The 21,018-nt window shown below is 39.5% G+C and overlaps 1 protein-coding gene across 1 annotated transcript in view; it reads right to left on the bottom strand.

Moving 5' to 3' along the window:
- zmat4a (zinc finger, matrin-type 4a) overlaps positions 1–19,508 on the bottom strand; it is a 226,143-nt gene extending 206,635 nt beyond the window's left edge. The window contains exon 1 of the mRNA XM_046036065.1: positions 19,390–19,508. Within this exon, the coding sequence (XP_045892021.1) occupies positions 19,390–19,476 (87 nt within the window). The 5' untranslated portion in view covers positions 19,477–19,508. The remainder of the gene's footprint in view (positions 1–19,389) is intronic.
- Positions 19,509–21,018: the final 1,510 nt, after the last annotated feature.

Genomic DNA, 21,018 nt, shown 5'->3' with positions numbered 1-21,018 from the left:
ATGCCAGCTGGATGAATTAGTATTCTACACACACTGGGCAGCCATTCAATGAGAGGATATCATAGAAAAAAATTAAATGTCAGAAAACCGACTATGAATGTTTCAGTCTACACTGTAAAAACAGAAAATACTCAAAAATTCTATCCAGCTATCTGTATTCTGTACCAATGTGGAATTGTCTGCTTGATTTCCAGTTATTTTTTTGTGTGTGCCTTTTTTGTGGTTTTGCTTTTATGCTGTATTTCATCAGCCACATTTAGGCCAGTATCAGTGTTATGGGAAAGCTGTCTGGATGCTGTGCAAACATTTATTGCAATTTACTGATAAAATCAGCACGTATTTGTCTTTCTTATTTGTTTCTGCATCTGTACAACCAAACACAAATCTCCATCTCTGCCCACAGACCTTCAGTGTCACAGTTATCCCTTAAAAGAGACAAGGAAGAGAAGATGCAGTGAGAGAAGATGATGATATGGACAGCAGAGAAGCATACAGATTTAATGTGCATTTAAGAATAGCTGTAAGCTTTTGTTCTGGACTGCAGGATTTCCCACAACCTGGTGGACCAAAATTACTAAAATTTACAGAACAAACTTTAACTGTGTAATGAACCACAGCAAAAGACATAATTGTGTACGTAATTTATGAAGAAAATCATAATATTTTGATTGCAAAATTATAATTGTAAGTTAAAATGACAAGAAAAAGAAATAAAATATACATTAAAAGTATTACAATCTACAATTTCCTCTTGAAACTTTGTGATAATGTCTTTCTCCTAAAAATTTTTTCTCAAAATATTTTGACTTTATTCTCATCATCATATTGGGTGCGATTTTTACAGTGTTTTCTGAATTACTGAAGAAATATCAGAAGAGACATACAGTACATGGATCAAATGTAGAGCCACATTTACAGTATGATTGAATTCACTATGTATTCATTTAGTGCTCTATCTGGCTACTCACTTTGGATTTCATCAGATAGACTTAAATAATTTAAACCATTTTAAAGTGCCTTTAGAAAAAAATACTAATCCATCTGGAAAATAATGAACTAGACTGCAGCAATGGATGTCCCTCAGTTCCAAGAATAAAGTAACCATCACCAATAAAGTGTAGACCTGTTTAATGGAGAATGATGGCTACACATGGGCGACTGTAGTAACTCATAAATTAGAAGCTGGTCATTCATTCCATATGCAGTATTACAAGTAGTAAAACTGGCAATTAATCACAGTTGCTCCACACATTCAGACATCAGCTAGAGAGAAAAGTGCTGGGAAGCCGTGGCTTTGAGCTACTGTCACAAAGAACTGCTGAAGCGCTCAATGCAGTAAAAGTCATAATGAGGTCCTGCTAAAAAAAGCCATGGTGTGCATATTTCTCATGACGAAAGCTCTATAAGTGTGAGCCAGTGTGAGTTATTGGTGGCGTGAGCGGCATTCCAGCAGCAGCTTCAGTGTCTGTGTCTACACAGGATGCGTTCTGGCACAGTACTGTAGGTCATCCGCGTTTTGGCAGCACTCAGAGCCCAACACTCAATCACCCTAGGAAGCTAAGTGTGTGTAGACACAGCTCAAACAGAGCTCTATTATGGCTGCAGGAAGGTGATCAGTAAATAGCAATACAGTGGATATCAGAAAGTACTGACAGCTGAACATGGAGACAGTGTTTTCTCTTTAGTCTCTAGCCACATGTGTTCAGTTTAGTGCAGTAACAGCTTAGGTCTGAGGGAGAAGACAGCACAACAGCATAGGTCATTGGGGTTATCCTCCGTGAGGCTGCAGTGGAGACAATTGACGTCCATGTTGAAATCCAAGGCGATCTGGCCAAATTTGTTATGACATAATGTTATGTCTTTATTAGATAGCATCAGTAGACCAGTGGATTCCAAAATTTTAACTGACCTTCCGACAGACTGACAAAGCAATTGACCATCCAATCGCCATCCTCAGGACCTGCTGCCAGTAAAGCAAAACCTCACAATGGCATACGTTCAGAGCGTAGTTAAATCTGCTGTTCACCCTCTCCTTAGTCCCTGTCAGCATCCTGTTTGTTTCCCTGTTGTCTGTCTCCATAGGTGCAAGGTATCAAGTCTCTTATTATGACGTTTTCTTATTATGAACGAGGATACCCTAGACCAGCCTTCACGGAAGTCATTTACTGGCTGATGCACCCCCTTATTGGATATCAGTTATTAAGTGGACGTTGCAGCGGATCGGACTGATCTGGTCAATCACGACATCACTGCAGTTTCATACTGAAAATGAAGTGTATCACACCCACGTTTTATATTTGATTTGCTTTCTGATTCACCGTCTAGTTAAAACTCTGTGTTCATTGCATGCCTGAACAAAAGACCAGACACACAACTGTTGTCATTTATTAGAAAGATTTTTCTTTTTCGTTATTTCTCCCATTAACTTTTATTGTGTAGACAATTCAAGTCAGAGAGTCTGTCTGTCAGCAGCAACACTTTTTACATAATATATCGTCATTTCAATTCAGTCACACGTGAGGCTGATAATTCCTAAGAGTCGAGTTTGATACGAGTTCATTTCAATTTCCCCTGAAACATCTAGCCTAGTAAATCAAAAGACGCCATGATCATTTTCTGGGTTATTCAATAACTGATTCACAATCAGAATATCAATAATACAGATGTAGAGAATGAATAATAAAATTTCTCACAGGATTTTGTGAGACTATGGTAGATGGCCATTGACCATATCTGGGGGGGGGAACTAACATTCACACACATTCAAACACTGGCAGAACAGCCGTCAGGGGCAATTCGGGGTTCAGTATCTTGCCCAAGGACACTTCGACATGCAGCCTGGGGGAGCCGGGATTGAATCGCCGACCTTCTGATTAACGGCCATAAGTACCCACATTTGTTCACTACAATTGGCACCAATTCAATCCTCTACAAGAATATCACAGACCTCGTGAGTTGATGTCAAATGCAATGTGTTCCCTTATTACACCCTACACCAATAGCGGGGTAGGTTGTAACACATGCTGGGGTAAGTTGTAACAGTCACACAAAAGAATAAAAAATAGATGCCACACTATATGATATGCTTCCAAAACAGGTAGTTATATAAAAGAACAATGTTTCTCTCTTGCTGTAACAGACTTTGTCTGATGACTCACGCGCATGTACAGTATGTGTATGTAAATTTATCTGTAGAATAAACTTACTTAAAAGTAAACTTAATAAATACTACTAAAATGTAATTAATAAAAGAACATCTCTGTACATCCTTAGGTCTAACTAAAAAGAGGTGTGTGTGCGTGTGTGTCAATGTGTGTATATTCTTATTCAGAGTCACAGTCAGTGCTTGAAGTGGGCCGATATTCACTGGTACGTATACCAGCACTTCTGTATTTTACTCTTTAGCGTACCGGGACTTTCTCTTGCACACAGGCACTTATCACAAGCTGCCCCTACACTTTTCTACGCTCTCCTCCGGTGGAGACCGAGTATAGAAAAGGTCGAGTGCCGACACACACGCCAACATGTGTACAGCATGTGAATGGGGAGTACTACACTCTGCTGACAAATTAATGCTGGTAACCCTGGAGTGAGGGTTTAGTGGATCCAGACTGCATAGGGCAATCTGCAATCTACTGTTCTGCTTTTTAATGATTGTAAAAGTGAGACCTACCCAGCTGCACAGGAACAGTGTTAATCTTTAATATCGTTGTCCTCTTTCTCAATAGTCAGGTAATCCGGTGGTTCACTTTTAATCTGTGATCAGTAGGCTTTAGCTTCTATCTTTACTTTTTTCATGTCAGTTTGATAGCCTGAATACAATCTTCAAATGCAAAATATAGCCGCAAAACTGTCTGCTTCTTTCTGAGCTCCTTTTTTTCTAAAAATTAGACAGGGTGTGCAGTAATACTGTGGCAGCGCCATGATAAAAGTCTGACAGTAACAGTAACTAAGAGGGGGTGTGCCTTAGCGAGGGGTCAATTACCTAAATAAAAAAAAGTGGTTGTCATAAGTTGGATGCGTCAGTGTGTGAGCGTTTACAGCAGCGGGAAGCAGCGGCGCAAAACACAACATTAGAATGTTAATATATTTTCGGTTGATTTTGAAACTATGGCGGAACAAATTAAACTGTGGCGGACGGTCATAGTCTCGTTAATTAATGGGAAACACTGGATCCTGTGCCTCTGAACAAAAAACAGTGCACACTATATACAGAATGCAGGTTGTTGTTCACGTGCAGGTTTGTTAAACAGGTAACAGATACAGAGAGAAAACATTCTGCCCTGCAGTGATAACTGTGAGCCTTTATTAGTATCAGCACAGTGCATGTGCAGACACAAACTCCGTCAAAAGTCTCTACAGCTGTTAAAACCAACTGACAGCTGCTCCAGCTGTGATCACTTTATGTGAAGCTTCAGAGGAAAGGATGTCTCATTTTTCATATTTCCTCGTTTCGTCTCTCCTCGCATGGTTTCCATGACGTCATTCAGCTGCTACTCGTGAAGTCAGGGTACATATTTTTTCTCCGAGTTCACAAGTAGGAAATCCAGCTTCAAGTGGCGTTTGGCGGTACTTCTGGAGGTCGGAAATTTCCAAGTTCCATGTTGCCTGTAAGGCAGCATAAGACCATGTGAGGGAAATGTGGATGCAATCAAGAGACTTGGGATGCACGCCATGTCAGTCTATGTGGAGGTGTGTCAGTCTGGGCGTGGAGATCCTCTCCGGCTCGGTCTGCTGATCGGTTCCTGCACACCTTACTCATCCAATAATCAAGACTCTGGAATCCAGTATTGGCCGATCATATGCAGTACAACGCCAAGGCCAACTTTCGCACATTCATTCCTCAAGTTGTTTTTCCACTTGTTGGGATTCTGTGATCAACTTTGTGTTTCGCTGTGATCAGATTATCCTCCAGCCTGTGCACTCTGCACCGATCCACTTGGTTTCCAGTTAACCACTGCAACTCTGCCTACTGCTGCTAAAACTGGTTTGCCATACTGCTAAGCCACCACTGCTCACCATGGACTTCCACACCTTGTTGCAATAGCTGGTATCAGCCTGTGTGAGGTCATGCTTCTGGGATTCTGCCCCAGAATTATCTGTGTTCTTAACAAACTATGAAGGAAAATGTGAAAAAAGGATGTTTTCACAGCAGGACAAACATTTAGATTCACCTAATTAAAAAAGCTAGCCATAATTACAATTTTAGTTGTTGTTATGGTTAGGTTTTAATGTTCTATACTGTAGTAATACCGCATTTTGATGATTTGGGCTTTTTATTCAATATCCAGAAGGGGACAGTGTGGTCAGACAGTAGTTCCTTCCTCACCACAACTCCATTACTGCAGTCTTTAAATCAGCTTAAAGTGCTGCTAACTCTGCTAGAGCTTTTCAGAGCTGCTAAAGAATTGATGTGTTCTGTTGTCTGTTTTAAGATTTTCCAGCTTAGCCAATCTCTGTAAACCTGGAACACGTTGCTAAAAGTTCAAAGAAACCTCTTTGGAGCATTTCCTTAGATGTATGTATTTTTCTAAAACAAAATACATTATCCACACTTTATCAGAGAGTTGATGTGTAGCAAATTCAAGCATCCAAATCAAAATCTGCAATCTATACAGCCAGAGATGATTAAGTTGTCAGAGGTTATGGTCATCATAGTCCACCATTTATTCATACCCTCCATCCTCTCCTCACCACCTACATCTTGTCTCATTTTGCCTGACTTTGCAAGTGAAACAGATAAGTTTTAAACGCCCAGCACAGCAGAACGAATCAATCACTGATATGGAACAATGGCCAGAATTGTACTTTTGAAATGAATGGTAGTTATCTTTGCTGACCTGTTGCTGACAGTGAATGATGATAAGGAATAAAGCGAGCTTGTCGGTCATGAATTTTGGAGGGCCTCCAATGCAGCTCTCTGGGGCCAGATATAAGTGCAAAACCCAGCATGAAGAAGCAAGAATCCTCAGACTGAAAGAGATGCCATCTAAAAGTCAGAAACTTGCTGGCTAAAACTGCTGGACTGACCACAACAGGGGGGGGGGGGAGTGCTTTACAGAAGCTACTGGAAGTCTTTAGAATAATTTATCACATCTTATTTCATTAGTCAGACAGTCAATGAGGGTTAGCAATTATCATGTCTGTTTAATCACAGTGTCACCAGAATATGATGACTAATTTTACTTATTGTAGTATGTGTCAGAATCACCTGTGCACCTATAATACACAGCTCAATACAATATTTCATCTCTCTGTGTAGAGTTGAGTGGGCTGTTAGTGTTGGAGGCATTAGCTGAAGCTGATTTTACGTTGGTGTAACGTTAATCTGTACATACAGCATCTATTTCCTTTCTGTCCCTCCTGGGAGAGGGATCATTCTGCTGCTCTTCCCGAGGATTCTTAAATTTTTCTCCCATGTCTAAGTCGAGGTTCTAAGGCTAGAGGGTGTATGCTATAGAGACTATTAAGCATCCTGAGGCAAATTTGTGATAGTGGGATAGAAATAAAAATCTACTTGATCTGACTTGACACTACTTTTTTTTGTTTTACTGAAGCAGACTCTAGAATAGATCATATGTCAATGTTGATTTTTTTAATATGAAAAACTACATTAAAATGTAAGAACTCCTTTGTTTTGTCTGTTTTTTGTTTGTTTGATTATAGGCTTTTTTCTTATCAAGGTGGAAAACCCTAAATAACAAAACTTCCACTGGAACTCAGCAAATTATTAGCAGCATTATTATCAACTGGCTAAGATACAGATACAAGGCTGATAAATCATCCTAAATGACAGCAGATCTAATCTAAAACTTTTACTGGCTGGAGTTAAATATATATTGTTACGTACTGTAATAACGCAATAAAATTAAGTCACTTCTGATAGTGTATATCACTGTCCCTGAAACACCAATCACGTTCCGAAGTCTACAGCATAACCCAATGTATTCTTACATTCATTAATTAATAACAACTCCATCTAAAACAAAATGTTGCTGGCTAAGATAATAGATGTATAATAGATTGTACCCTGCGTGAAATAATGGAATTATACATACCTTTTCTTTGTTTTGAAATTGGCATTATATCTGAGCCCCTGCTCTCTAAACATCAGCATTGCCCATTGAAAAATACATCTAGTAAAATTTAATGCTCAGTAGGCAATGTATCTTGGTCACATTTTTTTTTTAAAGTAAGAATATTTCTTGATATTGCAATTGGAACTGAAACACTTAGGTGATCAATTGATTATGCGATTGACAAATGAAAATAATTTGGCACCTATTTTAATCATCAAATAATTGTAATTAGTAATTTTTTAACCAAAAACTGGATTCTTGTCAGACGAGATGATGTGATGCTGCTCTTTGTCATACACAATAGTAAACTGAATATCTCTGGGTTTTGGACTGCTGGTGGGACAAACAAGATATATGAAAAAGTCACTCGGATTATGGGAAATTTAAATGGACCCTCCACTTATTAAATATTTTATTGACAAACCCATTAATTGAGAAAATAATTGGCAGATGAATCAATAATGAATGTAACAAAAGTTATATTTATTATATATATATATATATATATATATATATATATATATTATATTTCTAGAATAGAAATGTAAAGCAGTGAGAAATTTTAAGAAAAGAAAAGAAAAAGTAAGTAAATATGTGCATTATACTTCTATATGAAATATAAATATGAAAGGGAACCGTAAAATTATGACCGAAAATGTCTATTTTTAAAGACCAACTTCTTGTTTCAATTTTGATCTATTGTACTGGATTTCTGAGCAATAGTCCTTTTTCATGAACAACACTTCGACATGACACTGTAAGAACAGCACAAGTATAATTAATAACATGAATGATGGCCAAATCCCATTTAGACGCTAATTTTTCATGCCAGCTCTCCGTTACACTCACGACTTGATTGGGACACTTGAATAAAACAGAACACTCACGCATTCACTGTGAGACACACGCATTTCAGCCACACCTTTTATTTCTCACGCTGAGAAGTAAGTTATGAGATAACGCCCTCGAAGTTGTCCTGCTATATTCAATTAATCAATGATAATTTGTGCCAAGTTAATAGCTTTCTCTGTAGCCTACTAAATCAGAAATTAAAATGTGTTGTTTCCGGGTAAACTCCGTGATCCCGCTGCAAGGCATCATGGATGCGCGTGCACACACGGAGTGGAAAGTTGGAAGCGCAAGACCCGATGGATGCGGTAACTGTAGGTTGTTTTAGCATTTTGATTTTACGATTCCTGGACAAAATCACTTGCCTGTGATCAAAGATGGTGAGAGCAGCTGATGTTGGGGAGTATAGACAAATGTGTGTTAAATGATTGATGCAGTCAAAAACTCTCCAACCTCTTTGCAAACAGAAGCTCTAGCTTTTTTAGCCAGTGGTGAACAAGTAACTTTGGCCTATTCAGATCCTTTAAATAAAATAATTTCTAATACCTCACTGTAAAAATACTCCACAAGTACTGCATTGAAAAAGTTAAGTAAAAGTATGTAATAAGGCTATAAGCAGGAAAATGTAGAAGTAGGCTAGCCAATTAAAAATAAGTAGCCTACTCAAAGCAGAAAGAAAAAATGGCCCATGTGACTGTAACTATTATATATCATTAAATTTTTATTCCTCATGCATTAATGTAGTTGGTTGAGGTGCTACTATTTTGTATCAAACTGCAATTAATGATTCTTTTTATAATGTATTAATCAGCTGATTGTTTTCTCCATTAATCAGTTGTAACTCTGAAAATATCAATCAATCTTTTCATACAAACACATGTAACACAAAGTGCTTCACTCCACAGAGCCATTTAAAAACAATAGTTTGAAAACAACAGTAATGTAATAGTACCACCCCATATAACGCCGATAAGCCCAACTCTCCAGTCACAAATAAGCACCTAGGAAAAATAGAAGATCAAGCCCAAACATCATTCCCCGCCACCCCTGAAACACTAAAACCCCAGGACCCCAGAACAAAAAGCAATAGTAAAAGTATAATAAATAAATAACGTTTTAACTAAATCAAATAAGTACAGCTCAGTTAAAAGCTTGGTTAAATAGGTATGTCTTTAGTTTGCCTTTAAACATGTCCTGCTGCTCTCAGCTCATCAGGAATGGTGTTCCACAAACGAGGGCCATAATATTGAAAGGACGCCTCACCATAAGTTTTAGTTGAGGCTTTAGGAATAATTAAAAAGCCACTAAAAGAGGACCTGAGGGTTCTAGTAGGTTCATAAGGTAACAGCAAATCTGATAAGTATTCTGAACCAATACCAGTAAGTGACTTATAAAGTAGTAAAAGGATCTTAAAATCAATTCTGAAATTCACTGGAAGCCAACGCAGAGACTTCAGGATAGGTGCCTTAGTGTCTTAGTCAAAAGACGTGCAGCAGCGTTTTGAAGCAGCTGCAGTTTAGAGATTTTATTTTTTGGAAGACCAGAAAGCAACGAGTGTTACAGTAATCAGTCCTGGAGGTAATAAAAGCATGGATAAATGTCTCTGTATCTGCTTGAGAGAGAAAGCAAAATACTGAGAAGTGTCACAGTTAAGGCCCATTTATACTCCTGCGTAGGGTCGGAGCCATTGCGAGGCTACCCAGCCGACCAATCACAGATCTTATGGTCCGCGTCGACTCGACGTGTAGTTACATTTTTGAGGAGGTGCACGTCAGGCGATGGCGTAGCCTCTGCGTAGCCCGCAGTCTACGCCGTCGATTTGACGCAGAAGTATAAATTGCACTTTACCCAGGACCCTAAATGAGACCTTCACAATGCTTGTTTTGTCAGTCCAAACCTCAAAATTATTGAAAATACATTAAAAATAATCAAAAGTAAAAGCAGCAAATCTTCATGTTTGTGAAGCTGGAACCATAAAATGTTTTTACATGAAATCCCACTAATACCAAAACAGTTGCCAATTTCAATTTCTGTCAATTAGCCTAACTGATGTAGTTCTACTAGCTGTACTTCTATAAACTGTTAAGTAATTTAATTTATATCAAAACTTCCTATTTTTTTAAACTCTTCATACATTTTGTGTGTAAAAAACTTATTTTTAAAGTAACTAGTAACTGAAGCTGTCTGATAAAGTAAAACGTACAAAGAAAATACTCAAGTTAGGTACAAATACCTCATGTACTTAAGTAGCTACAGTACAGCTTTGTTGCTGTCCATCACTGGGCTTAGCTTTGGTTACCTGAAACTAAGGAAAGGAGTAGAGATGTTTTTCTATATTTTACCTCTGGACGGAAAGCTATCATCCATTGTGAAAATGGCTGACCTTGGGCCACATGGCTTTAAGTGGGAGCCCCATACCCCTGTCATCAAGTGTTTATTAATATGTGCAATAAACACAACACAAAACACCATTCAGAAACTAAAATGTGTAGCCTACTCACACAAACAGCTTGGCATACATGTGTAGGGCAAGTTCTGCCATCCTGCTGTAGGCCTATGTGTACAATATACATTGCGCACTGCTGTTCAGAGGGCTCATTTCTTTTTCTTTTTGATACATTTGTATTTTTGAAATATAAGTATATATATATTTAAATAGTCTTATCAGATTTACCTATTGTTATCATTTCTGTTTGTTTGGGTAAATTACGAACTCTAGGAAAAATTTAACTGCAAGTAAAAACTTGAGAATTGGCAGGGGCTGCAATATTTGACTGGCTCCTCCTCTAATACGTTATCTCACTCCAAACTTTTGATAAAACTTAAGAGCCCTGGTAACTTCTCATTCTAGTCAAAATGTCTGCTGTGCAAAGGCCTAGGCCTATTATTAGAAACATTACGGGTGCAATCACTTTTTGTTTTACCTCCACATAAAGCAGTTGCTAATCTAGAAACCTGTGTGATTATCAGACCACTAATGGTCTTGTCCTGTTGGACCTATTTTTAGCAATGTCACTGCAATCTCAGCAATTACTTTGGTGAGTACTTAATGATAACAGAGAATCATTGCAACAAAAATAAAACCTAATTTGTAATAAACCATAGTTTCCTCTTAAAGGGGCTATATGTAGTTTTTCAATGAAATTACTTAAATCAAATTTTATAAATCAAACAAAGACTCCAAACTCCACATAAGGATAAAAACAACAATAAAGTTTCATGTGCTAAAGCTCATTAGACCAAACGAGATTCAGATGATGTCGAGTAAAAACACAGTGAACATCAGAAAGGCTGGAGAAACACAGAGAGAGTCAAGTTAGTTCATCGGCTAACAGCGAGCAGTTGCTAACGTTATCCGGTGCAAAGTTGTATTGCTTTACACATTAGTTCACCAGATAACACGACCCATAGTACTATCCTGTGTACCACTGGTATTATGTCAGAGTGTTGACTTAGCCTGCAAGAAAGGATGTAACAGTAAAAAACCAATGTGGAGATATTTGTTTACTAGCCTATAGTGATGCAGGCAGGGCAGCCAGCTAACGTTATATTAGCTCGGACCAGCCGCTGTTTGCTTCATTCAAATCTAAACATTCAATTTAGATTTATTGTCTTTTCACAGATACCCAGGTACACAGCTTCTCCACCTCTAAGTCGCTGTAACTAACGTGACCCACATAATATACAAAAATAAAACAAAATTCGACAACACAGAGGAAGACCCATCCACTACGTTACTTACTACGGTCTGTTATAAACTGTGACAACAATCTTATTATAATATATAGTCCGGCTCACTAACCATTATCATCCAATTCATTTAGCTGTGCTCACATGAAAGATACACAAATAGTAATGCTAGTACTAAAGAGCAGCAGGCGAGCTAATGCCGAAGTATCACACTGGCTAAATGCAGTAAATGTAACATTATCATGTAACAAGCATGGATTAGTTCAACCCGCAGCTGATAAAAATATTCCTGTAAGGTTGCAGTGGGAATTTACCTGAGTTTCCAGCATGTTGTGTGAAGCTGTCTCCCTGTCTGTCTATAGCTGCTGTCACACTGCCTTTTTTCCTGGGAGTATTGTGCCAATATGCGGCTTGCTGCGCTGTATGAAGTGTATGGAGCTGGTGTTGATCTGCCTCTGAGCCGGGAATGTTTAAGTAACAGAGCCTGAAAATGTCCGTTGTATCACTTGCCATTGCTGGCACCAAAGTGATCCATTTTATAACCACCACCACCACCATCTTTGTCAACAGCATTGTCATCATCATCTAATTTCCCATTGCAATCTCCCTCTGCAGTCGCGGTAATCACTGTTCCAGCCCAACAGTGAATATTGATTTCCCTGCCACTCGATTGCAACAGACCTCATTCTCAGTTTCCGGGACACCGTGAGTTTGCTACTGTCAGACGCCCACACATTCTCTCTGTCTCACACACTCTCACACTTGCACACGCTCCAGTTCTCGGGCGACAGAGACAACTTAACTAGTGGCTTCTTTCAACATTAGCTGAAAAACGCAATAATCTACCGCATGTTCGAACCCAACATGGTCTGGATATTAATAATGACGCATGGTAGCCTGCCTCACAGTAGTGTCATTGTAAGTCCCATAAATTTGTCCCCTTCAGATTACATACATGGCCTCTGGAATCCGATCTGACAAATAACTTTAATCCCATGAATTTCAAATGTAGCTGTTGTCATCTTGTGGCACTTAAATTACATTGTTTCTTAAAGAGTTTTTTGCATTGTTCATTCTGCACTGCGGGTTGTTGTAGGTGAAGGGATATATTTCTGGTACTGCTGGCTTCAGTAGCAATTATTTTGTGGTATATTTGGCAGAGGATACTCACATCTGCACTCCAGAAAATTACCCCCCCCCCCCCCCCCCCCCCCCCCCCCCCCCCCCCCCGCCCCCCCCCCCCACACACACACACACACACACACACACAATGTGATCGATCTGTTGTTATCTTTGTCTGAAACTGAAGTTAACTCAGTCAGGCCAAAGATGGTTAATTAGTTTGGGGAGTATGTGACTGTGTGAGAGAGGGAGAGCGAGTCTCCTGCGTGTGAACACTGACTGCCTTTAATGTAGAAATAAATTACTAAAATGTGCAGAGTGCTAACCATGTTCAACATCTTGTGTTAATTACAAAGTACCAGAGGCTGATGGGAATGTCATTTTTTTGCAGGTAAGTTAAATTTTGAGGCAGTACTACAGGAAAAGTCAGAGGCTCACCATAGTGATTACAATTCATCCTGACTGACAAAACAACACTATTCCTACAGCCATGCTGCTAGTATGAATGAAAAACACATTTAACCATCCATATGAAAAATGTTGTGTTTCTGTAAAAAAAAAAAAAAGTAAATCTAATAACTAACTAATATCAGTATGTATCTGTAGGTCATTACCAAATTTGTGGCTATATCAAGAAGTTTATGATAAGCAAAGGTATAAGCATGATGATGTTACAGCAAAGCAAAACCTCTTAGGAAGGTGTTGGAAGTGTTGGATATGTCCATCAACAAAACATGTGACTTTGACAAGGGAAGCTGCGGATCGCATCCCGTCCCCTACCAGTAGTCAATGTTGTATGTATGTAAATATATTTAGACTATTATTATTATTAGACTTTATTGTCCACCTTAGTGGAAATTTGTCTTCGACTTCTCCTAAACAGATATGCAACAGTGACACCACAATTAAAATTACAATAAAATATACACACAGTTAAGAGTATGACATAACTGTAGTTAGGAAACAAAAATTAACAAGATTTTAACTGCAGAAGTGCAGATCGGAAAAGACAAATTAACTCTTACATTTTACTTGGTTTTGGATGGCACTGAAAAAAGATGCCACCCTGACAATAGAGCCCATATGTTGTTTTTCCATTTTTCCTCGCTGTACTCTTAGACTGCTATTGCAATGAATCCCTGACCACCTCTTCGTGACTTCCAACAAGGCCAAAACTGAATGAGGAAATATTATTGTTAGTTTTGTTAGGGTAACATTACATTTTTCCTGGAGTTTCTGCTGGAGTTCTGCTCCACTGTATCTAACAAGCTTATTCATCTCTACTATGAACATGTGGCTCAATTGTTTGGGTAAACGGCCGGCCATCATTACACAGGGGAAACGGAAATGACTGTTGGCTTTTGGCTCCAGTTGACTCTTAGCTTTAGCTCTTCGCCAAATGTGACTTCTTATTTTACAGTTCAGTATTAACAAAAGAAAATGTAATCTTCCAACATGAATGAGACTATCTGCTGATAGGTGATTTTACAAGGAAGGAATGCAAAGCTAAGACAAGCTGTCTGGCCTCCCTGAGCTCACTGTGACCTGTAAGGTTCATGGAAACTGTTACCTCTATCATGAGCAGCATTTTGACCAGCTGGTGCTCCAGGGCCAGTGAGAGACTTCAACATTGGTCCCAGGGGCATGGCGGGGGGGGGGTTGGGTTGGGCAAATTACAAATTAGCCAGACTGGATGAGTGAGGCTGCACACACACAGCAGAGAAACTGTACTTCCTATCCCAGGGCCCTGTGCACCGAGCTGCCTCCCATTCTGTCTCCATCATTCTGCTGCTTTGGCTTTTGGGAGGCACAGGCAAGCCAAATTGTGATGCCATGCCTCGAGGTCAAAACAATGAGTAGTTACTTTGTGTTTGCTGCTAAGTGGCCTATTCCCATGCAGCGTGACCTAAGCGGCGTCCACAGATCTGCTGAGTGAAAACATTAGCACGCGCACTGGGCACACTGCCTGCACTTCAGCAATATAATCAGCTTGGTGTTTAGCCAGAGCAGACATTTAGAGCAAATGTTGAGTTGGTACAACGATAAAATTGTGACACTGGTCAGCCTAATGAGATTAATTCCTTCCAGTGCGGGCACAATACCAAAATGAAGGATTCAAACTCCAATCATCTGCTGTCAAGGAAATATCACAGGATAAATATTTCTGTATACCCCTGTTGCAAAAGGCCGTAGATTTAGTAGCTCTTGGATTATACCCAGTACAGGTGGCTAATGTTAAATTCCTTGTCTGATAAAAGAGCTCACTAAGTCTTTTTCACAAAGCACATAACTGTAAGGTGAAGTGTGTAGATCCATATATTGAGATTTAAAAGACTCTTGGTGCAGTAGCAGCCAATCAGGGAATACAAACTCCTGTAGCTAAAAATAAAACTGTGGACAGGGACTGATACGGATTTGCCAAATCAGACCAGTGCTTCCCTACATTTTGGGAAGTTTAGGATCCACTGTTTTGGAGCTTGCCCCCCAAAAGGGACTAAAAGTCAAGATACCTCTGCTTCTTTGTTTTTCAAGCTGTCTCCTGCTTAAAGAGGGTATTTGCCAGTATCAAGTGCCAGTCCAATGTCAGTGCTCTCTTTGTCCCATCTCACATATTGCATTTTAACCAATCCTGGCACACGATCTCAAAGTGGTCACAGTGGGCACTTTAGAGTATGTTTGATTGAACTCTGCGAGGCATCGTTCTGCAAGTTCAGAGGGAGGACATTTGGATTCAGCTGATCATTCTGCATCAGCTGCATCATACTGCATCATAAACCACCTGGTCATTTACCTTATTGAGTTGGAGAAACTAACAAGAGACAGTTAGAATTTGAAAGTATCTAACAGAAACTCTTCTATATTGTATATTGAATTTAGATAAATCAGTTGGGACAATTGTTATTAGGGCTGAACAATTAATCGTTTTCAAATCGAAATTGCGATTTGTAAGAACGTGATTAGCTAATCGTGAAGACGGCGATTAAAATGTAGGTTAATTACAACACATCTGACCCGTTTGCATCATGCAGTCGTCATGCAGTTATAAATTCATTCTGTTGTCATCCTTCTGCTAGCCAATCTCAAGTGTCATGTGCCTCCTGTTACGGTTTTCTCACCAATCAGAGCGGCACAGGGTGTGTACATTTTACAACAACAAACGAAATTAGAGGAAAATGTGGGATCATGGCGTCAGCTGAACCGACACAAGGCCGTGCAGCAGTTTTGTCAGGCATCAACTCACACTGAAGTGTTTCAGCAGCGGAGCATTAAGCCTGTCCTACGTTGACGTGTTGTTAATTTGTCATTTTGTGTGTTTCAACTACAAAAAACAGCTCTCTGCGAACCTGTTCCGTTCTGCTCTGTGCAGGTTACATTTCCCACATGGCGCATTTCAGAATAAGAGCGTTTTGCCTGCCTGATTTTGCTGACTTGTTAAGATTTTGATGATTTGTTCAGTTGTCCTTGATTTTTGTGCTTCTACCAAGGCTAAGGCTACATAGTTAAACTGTTTATTTTTTGTCTGTTTTAACTATGTTTATTTTGATATATAATAAGGAGTCTGCACATGGTGTTTTATTTGGAAAATCGACCGGGTTGTCTATGCCGTTCTGTTTGTGACTTCCTGCCCGGTTGCTTTATACTTTCAGTCACTTTGTTAGAATAGGTGTAACATTTTGGACGCTCTTATAGAAAATCCAGTGAAGGCAGTATAAATACAAAATAGAAAATATAAAGATAAAAGCTGTTGTGCAGATCCAAAGCAAGTGTGGACGGTTTTACGTTTGTCTGCCATTCTAATATTATGACAAAGGGGAGGCAAAGATTCATCACCTTTGATAAAGAGCACATTTCCTTACACGATGCTGCTGACATTGCTTAGTTGTATGCTTCAAAACAACTTCCATACTCTGCGAAAATAAATGTGTTCAGCTGAGATTGTTGGAGCTTTGTGTTACTTAGTGTGCTATTTATAAAAATCCTGAGGCCCATCTCAGTTGACCTTCTATGAAAGAAATATCGGAGGTAGCACTGCAAGATACTGCAGCAAGAAGACAATAGAAAGCAACAAAGAAGCAAAGCAATTTTAACTTTACAAAAGCAAACAATTACTGATGACATCGAAGCACTGAGCTTCAAAGCCTTATTTATAGGCATCACAAATTACAGACAGCAGACAGGAGAATAATGGAAGTGTTTTTTCTCTACTTGTAGTTTTTCAAAAATAGAAAGGATGTCTAGAGGGCCTGAACAGACTCAGGGAAATCGCTGGGACATTAAAGAAGGGGTTGATGATGGAGCTTTACTATCTGAGGCTGTTTGCAACGCGTTGCTGTTTAGTGCTCAACTTTCATGTGGTGTCATAGAAGAGAGCAGAAGAGATACAGGTTTGTGCCATGGCAACACTTTCAAGAAATCTTCCATGGTGCCAAGATGGAGCCATCTTGTGGTTTACAAAAGGAGATGGTGAAGATATGGGAAAGAGTCAACTTTAAATAAGGCGGACTGAGATGGAGCTTGCAGCTTCTGGTTGGTGAAATGCTGCATTATTCTTTTTTTCCTGCAGAATAAAACGCATCATATCTTAAGTTCAGTGTTGAACTGGTGCTGCAGGACAAAAGGAAGGATCCTGTTTCAAAATGAAATATCTACTGATTGTACAAAGTGACTCCTGCTGCCCTCATAAAACCAGTAAAATACAAATGATGTTGTTTTACAAAGGACAGTTCACTATGTATCTGCTTATGATAACACTTTATATTCATTATTATTGACTGAACCATTCCTAAAGGAAATCTGATCTCCTGGTATCTTTAGAACATACAACAAACTTAAAACAATTTGTCATCAAGTCCATCAACAGAAAATAATTTTGATATTCAATTAATTGTCATTGTTTAAGAAAAAAATGTTAAATACATTCACTGGCTCCAGCTCCTCAAATGTGAGTATTTAAAGATTTTCCTTGTCTTTTATGATACTAAACAGAATATCTTTGGGACTATTGGTCGGACAAACAAGATATTGGAAGACGTCACCTTGGGCACTGATAAAATGTGATGACATTTCCCACCATTTTCTGACATTTTCCAGACAAAAGAAAGAGATGGTGAAAATATTCAGCAGATTAATTGGTATCGAGAATAGTTGTTTCAGCCCTAGTTCAGTGTATGAAAGTGTACATCCCACTGGGTGGAACAAAAACAAATATGGTTAGGCTGTGCCTGTGAAAACTCAACAAAGCAACAATTTTATTGCTGCATCTAATAAAAAACCCGAGAGACATCAAAGCAAAGACCATAACAACCATTCCACATGTGTTCCATATTTTCATTGCTTATCTGTGCAAGAGGGAAATAGGCACCGACGTCCTGGAGGGCAAATAAATCCCCAAACATGAAGTTGAAAGAAACAATGGAAATATAACTGATATTGATCTTTTTGTAACTTATTAATATGTTTTAGAGCTGAAACAATTAGTTCATTAATCGATGAGTAAATCAAAAAATCAATCAGCAACTATTTCAATCAATCAATTGTTTCTGTCCTTTTTAAAGCAAAATTTACAACCATGTGCTAATTCCACCTCATTTACTAATCCATTCAAATTCCAATCAAAGCATAGCAACGTATCTAGAAGGAGTCCTTTCTCTTCTGGTGTGCTACAGATAGACCATTAATTCCACACATATGATACATAAAAAAGGTGGTAAACTATAGATACCTCCAATCTGCTCCATTACCCACAAATGAAGGGGAAATCTATTAAGGTAAGCTAGCCTAATTTAAAATCAGCTTGACATTGTGACCCACTGTGACAGTTCATGCAATGAGGAGTCACATCAGCTCTACCCAAGCACTGATGGGAACTCTTCCACAGAGGTGAGGAATGCGTGTTTAGCTCCACCTGCTACATCCCTGCTTCTAATCCACCTTAAATGTCACCTTGAGGGAATCGACAAGCTGTTCTCCCGCATGCAGAGCAACCTGGGATGTCATTTGGGGGGTGTTGATAACGACATTGTTACTTTAGTTAATGTTCACCACTGTTTGTCAACAGCAGAAACACAAAGCCATAGCCTGCAGAATCAGTGCTATTTTGGAACTCTAAAACAGACAGACAAGGCAGCTGCATAGATGATTTATCCTGTGGGATGCAGGAGGAGTTTTGATAGCAGGACTCGACTGTATGCTGTATTTGAAGTTAAGTTAAATGGTAATAGTGAAGACATCATTGGTGGATGACTGTCTCGGTCATACTGTGTGTGTGTGTGTAGGGGGAGCTCCCTTAAGGGACGGTGTCCCCCCTCACAGACTCGCCGCTCTCCAGCATGTAGGACCTGTTTATGAGACGTGAGGTCTATATCCACCAGGCTGCCCCACTTACTTTTAAACCTCCATGTGCACCGCAGCGCGCAACCAGCCACCGCTCCGCTCCGTCTCCCGGTGGCACGCAACAAGAATCTCGGTGAGGGGAAAAAAATAAATCAGCATGCAACACGACAACCATGCCTTTCCCCCGCAGTAAAGCATCTCCATAAAGTCACACTCACTCCTCTGCACGCATGCACGCCTCTTATCATGGTTAGTACAGAAGAAGAGAAGAAAAAAGATAGACTGGACTGGCAAGTGCATCGCAAAATAAATGTACCTGTAACTCCACACTGTAGCCCTGGTAGAAGTGTGTCGGGAACACCGCCAGCTGATGTTGCACTTGGAGGGAAACTGTATAATCCATTAACCAGAGGATGCTGAATAGCGACAGACTGAGCGGGAGACGCGTCTACTGTTGGCGGCAGTACTACACTGTAGTACAATCTGCCGCTGCTCTCCGCCCTGCTGCGCTCCCATTGGCCGCACAGCGCCCATGAGCCGCCTCAATTCACTTGAGGAAGGGCAGGAAGTGGCAGCTCACATCAGCAAATTTCATCTGCACCCAAACCATTCATACAGAGTGGAAGTACTATTATTTTTTATTATTATTATTTAGGCCTATATATATATATTATTGTCACAGCGGGGCTCTTAGACCGGGAGACACAGGGGTCAACTATAACAAAGTTATTTATTTATAACAAAATAAGCAAAACCAACTAAAACCAATGAGTGGGAGGAATCTGTGGAGTCAGTAATGTAGGGGATGGATGAGTGTACATGTATGCATATATGTTTTGCTGCAAAAACAAAGAAAAGAAAAACCAAACACCACAACGCAATGAGGTCCACTGGCAGACTGACTGCTGCTCTGGCCTACATGCATGACGCACACCATCCCTAGGTGTGTCCCGTGCTGCTGATTACCCTGCCAATCAAGCCTGCAGCCTCAGGGAAAAAGAGCAAACCAACATCAGTATGAACAAGAGGGGCCATCACAGCTAGTAGGCTTGTTTAGTAGAAGGCTACTAGTAGGCTATTATGTGCAGGCAGTAGTAGTAGTTGAATAATAGCAGTAAAAGCAAAATATTATTTTTATTTTATTTTGTTGCCTTAAAAGATTCCAGGTTTAGCGGCTCTACTTAAATTTTGGAACAATGAAAGTCAGTTTTGACCGGCAACCTCCGGCTCTCACTTCCGATGCAACCAGAAAATAACAACAAACTACAATTCATCGAGTTGCTACTTGACGCTGGCTGCAAAAGGGAGTCAATCCCCACTGACCCCCATGCTGAAATGCCCAACTTTACAGCAGAATAAAACATGTTTACAACCTGGTTCAAAAGATGGTTTTAGTGTATATCGTCAATTTTGAGGGGGGTGAATGTTTTATAACTCATCTGTTTAAATTACACTGCTCAAAAAAATAAAGGGAACACTTAAACACTTATAGTGTACCGAGCACCTGGCCCGTACTCTGAATTCTTATCTGAATTTGCAGAGTTTTTGTCAACTTTAGTCCTTAAAACGGACAAAGTTATTATTGTAGGAGATTTTAATATTCATGTGGATGTTGAGAATGACAGCTTCAGTACTGCGTTTATCTCTTTGTTAGATTCCATCGGCTTCTCTCAGAGTGTTCATGAACCGACTCACTGTTTTAACCACACCCTCGACCTTGTTTTGGTGTATGGTATTGAAATTGAACATTTAGTGGTGTTCCCACAGAATCCCTCTTTATCCGACCACTGTTTGATAACTTTTGAGTTTGTATTGCTGAACTACTCGCCATTGGGCAAATATTTCTATACAAGATGTCTGTCTGATAGTGCCATAGCTAAATTTAAGGATGCGATTCCATCAGCTCTAAATACATTATCTAGTCACAAAGTAACAGAGGACTCCT

Source organism: Micropterus dolomieu, linkage group LG21 (genome assembly GCF_021292245.1).
Source record: "Micropterus dolomieu isolate WLL.071019.BEF.003 ecotype Adirondacks linkage group LG21, ASM2129224v1, whole genome shotgun sequence".
In the NCBI taxonomy this organism is placed as follows: Eukaryota; Metazoa; Chordata; class Actinopteri; order Centrarchiformes; family Centrarchidae; genus Micropterus; species Micropterus dolomieu.
This window is presented reverse-complemented; position numbering and strand designations above follow the sequence as displayed.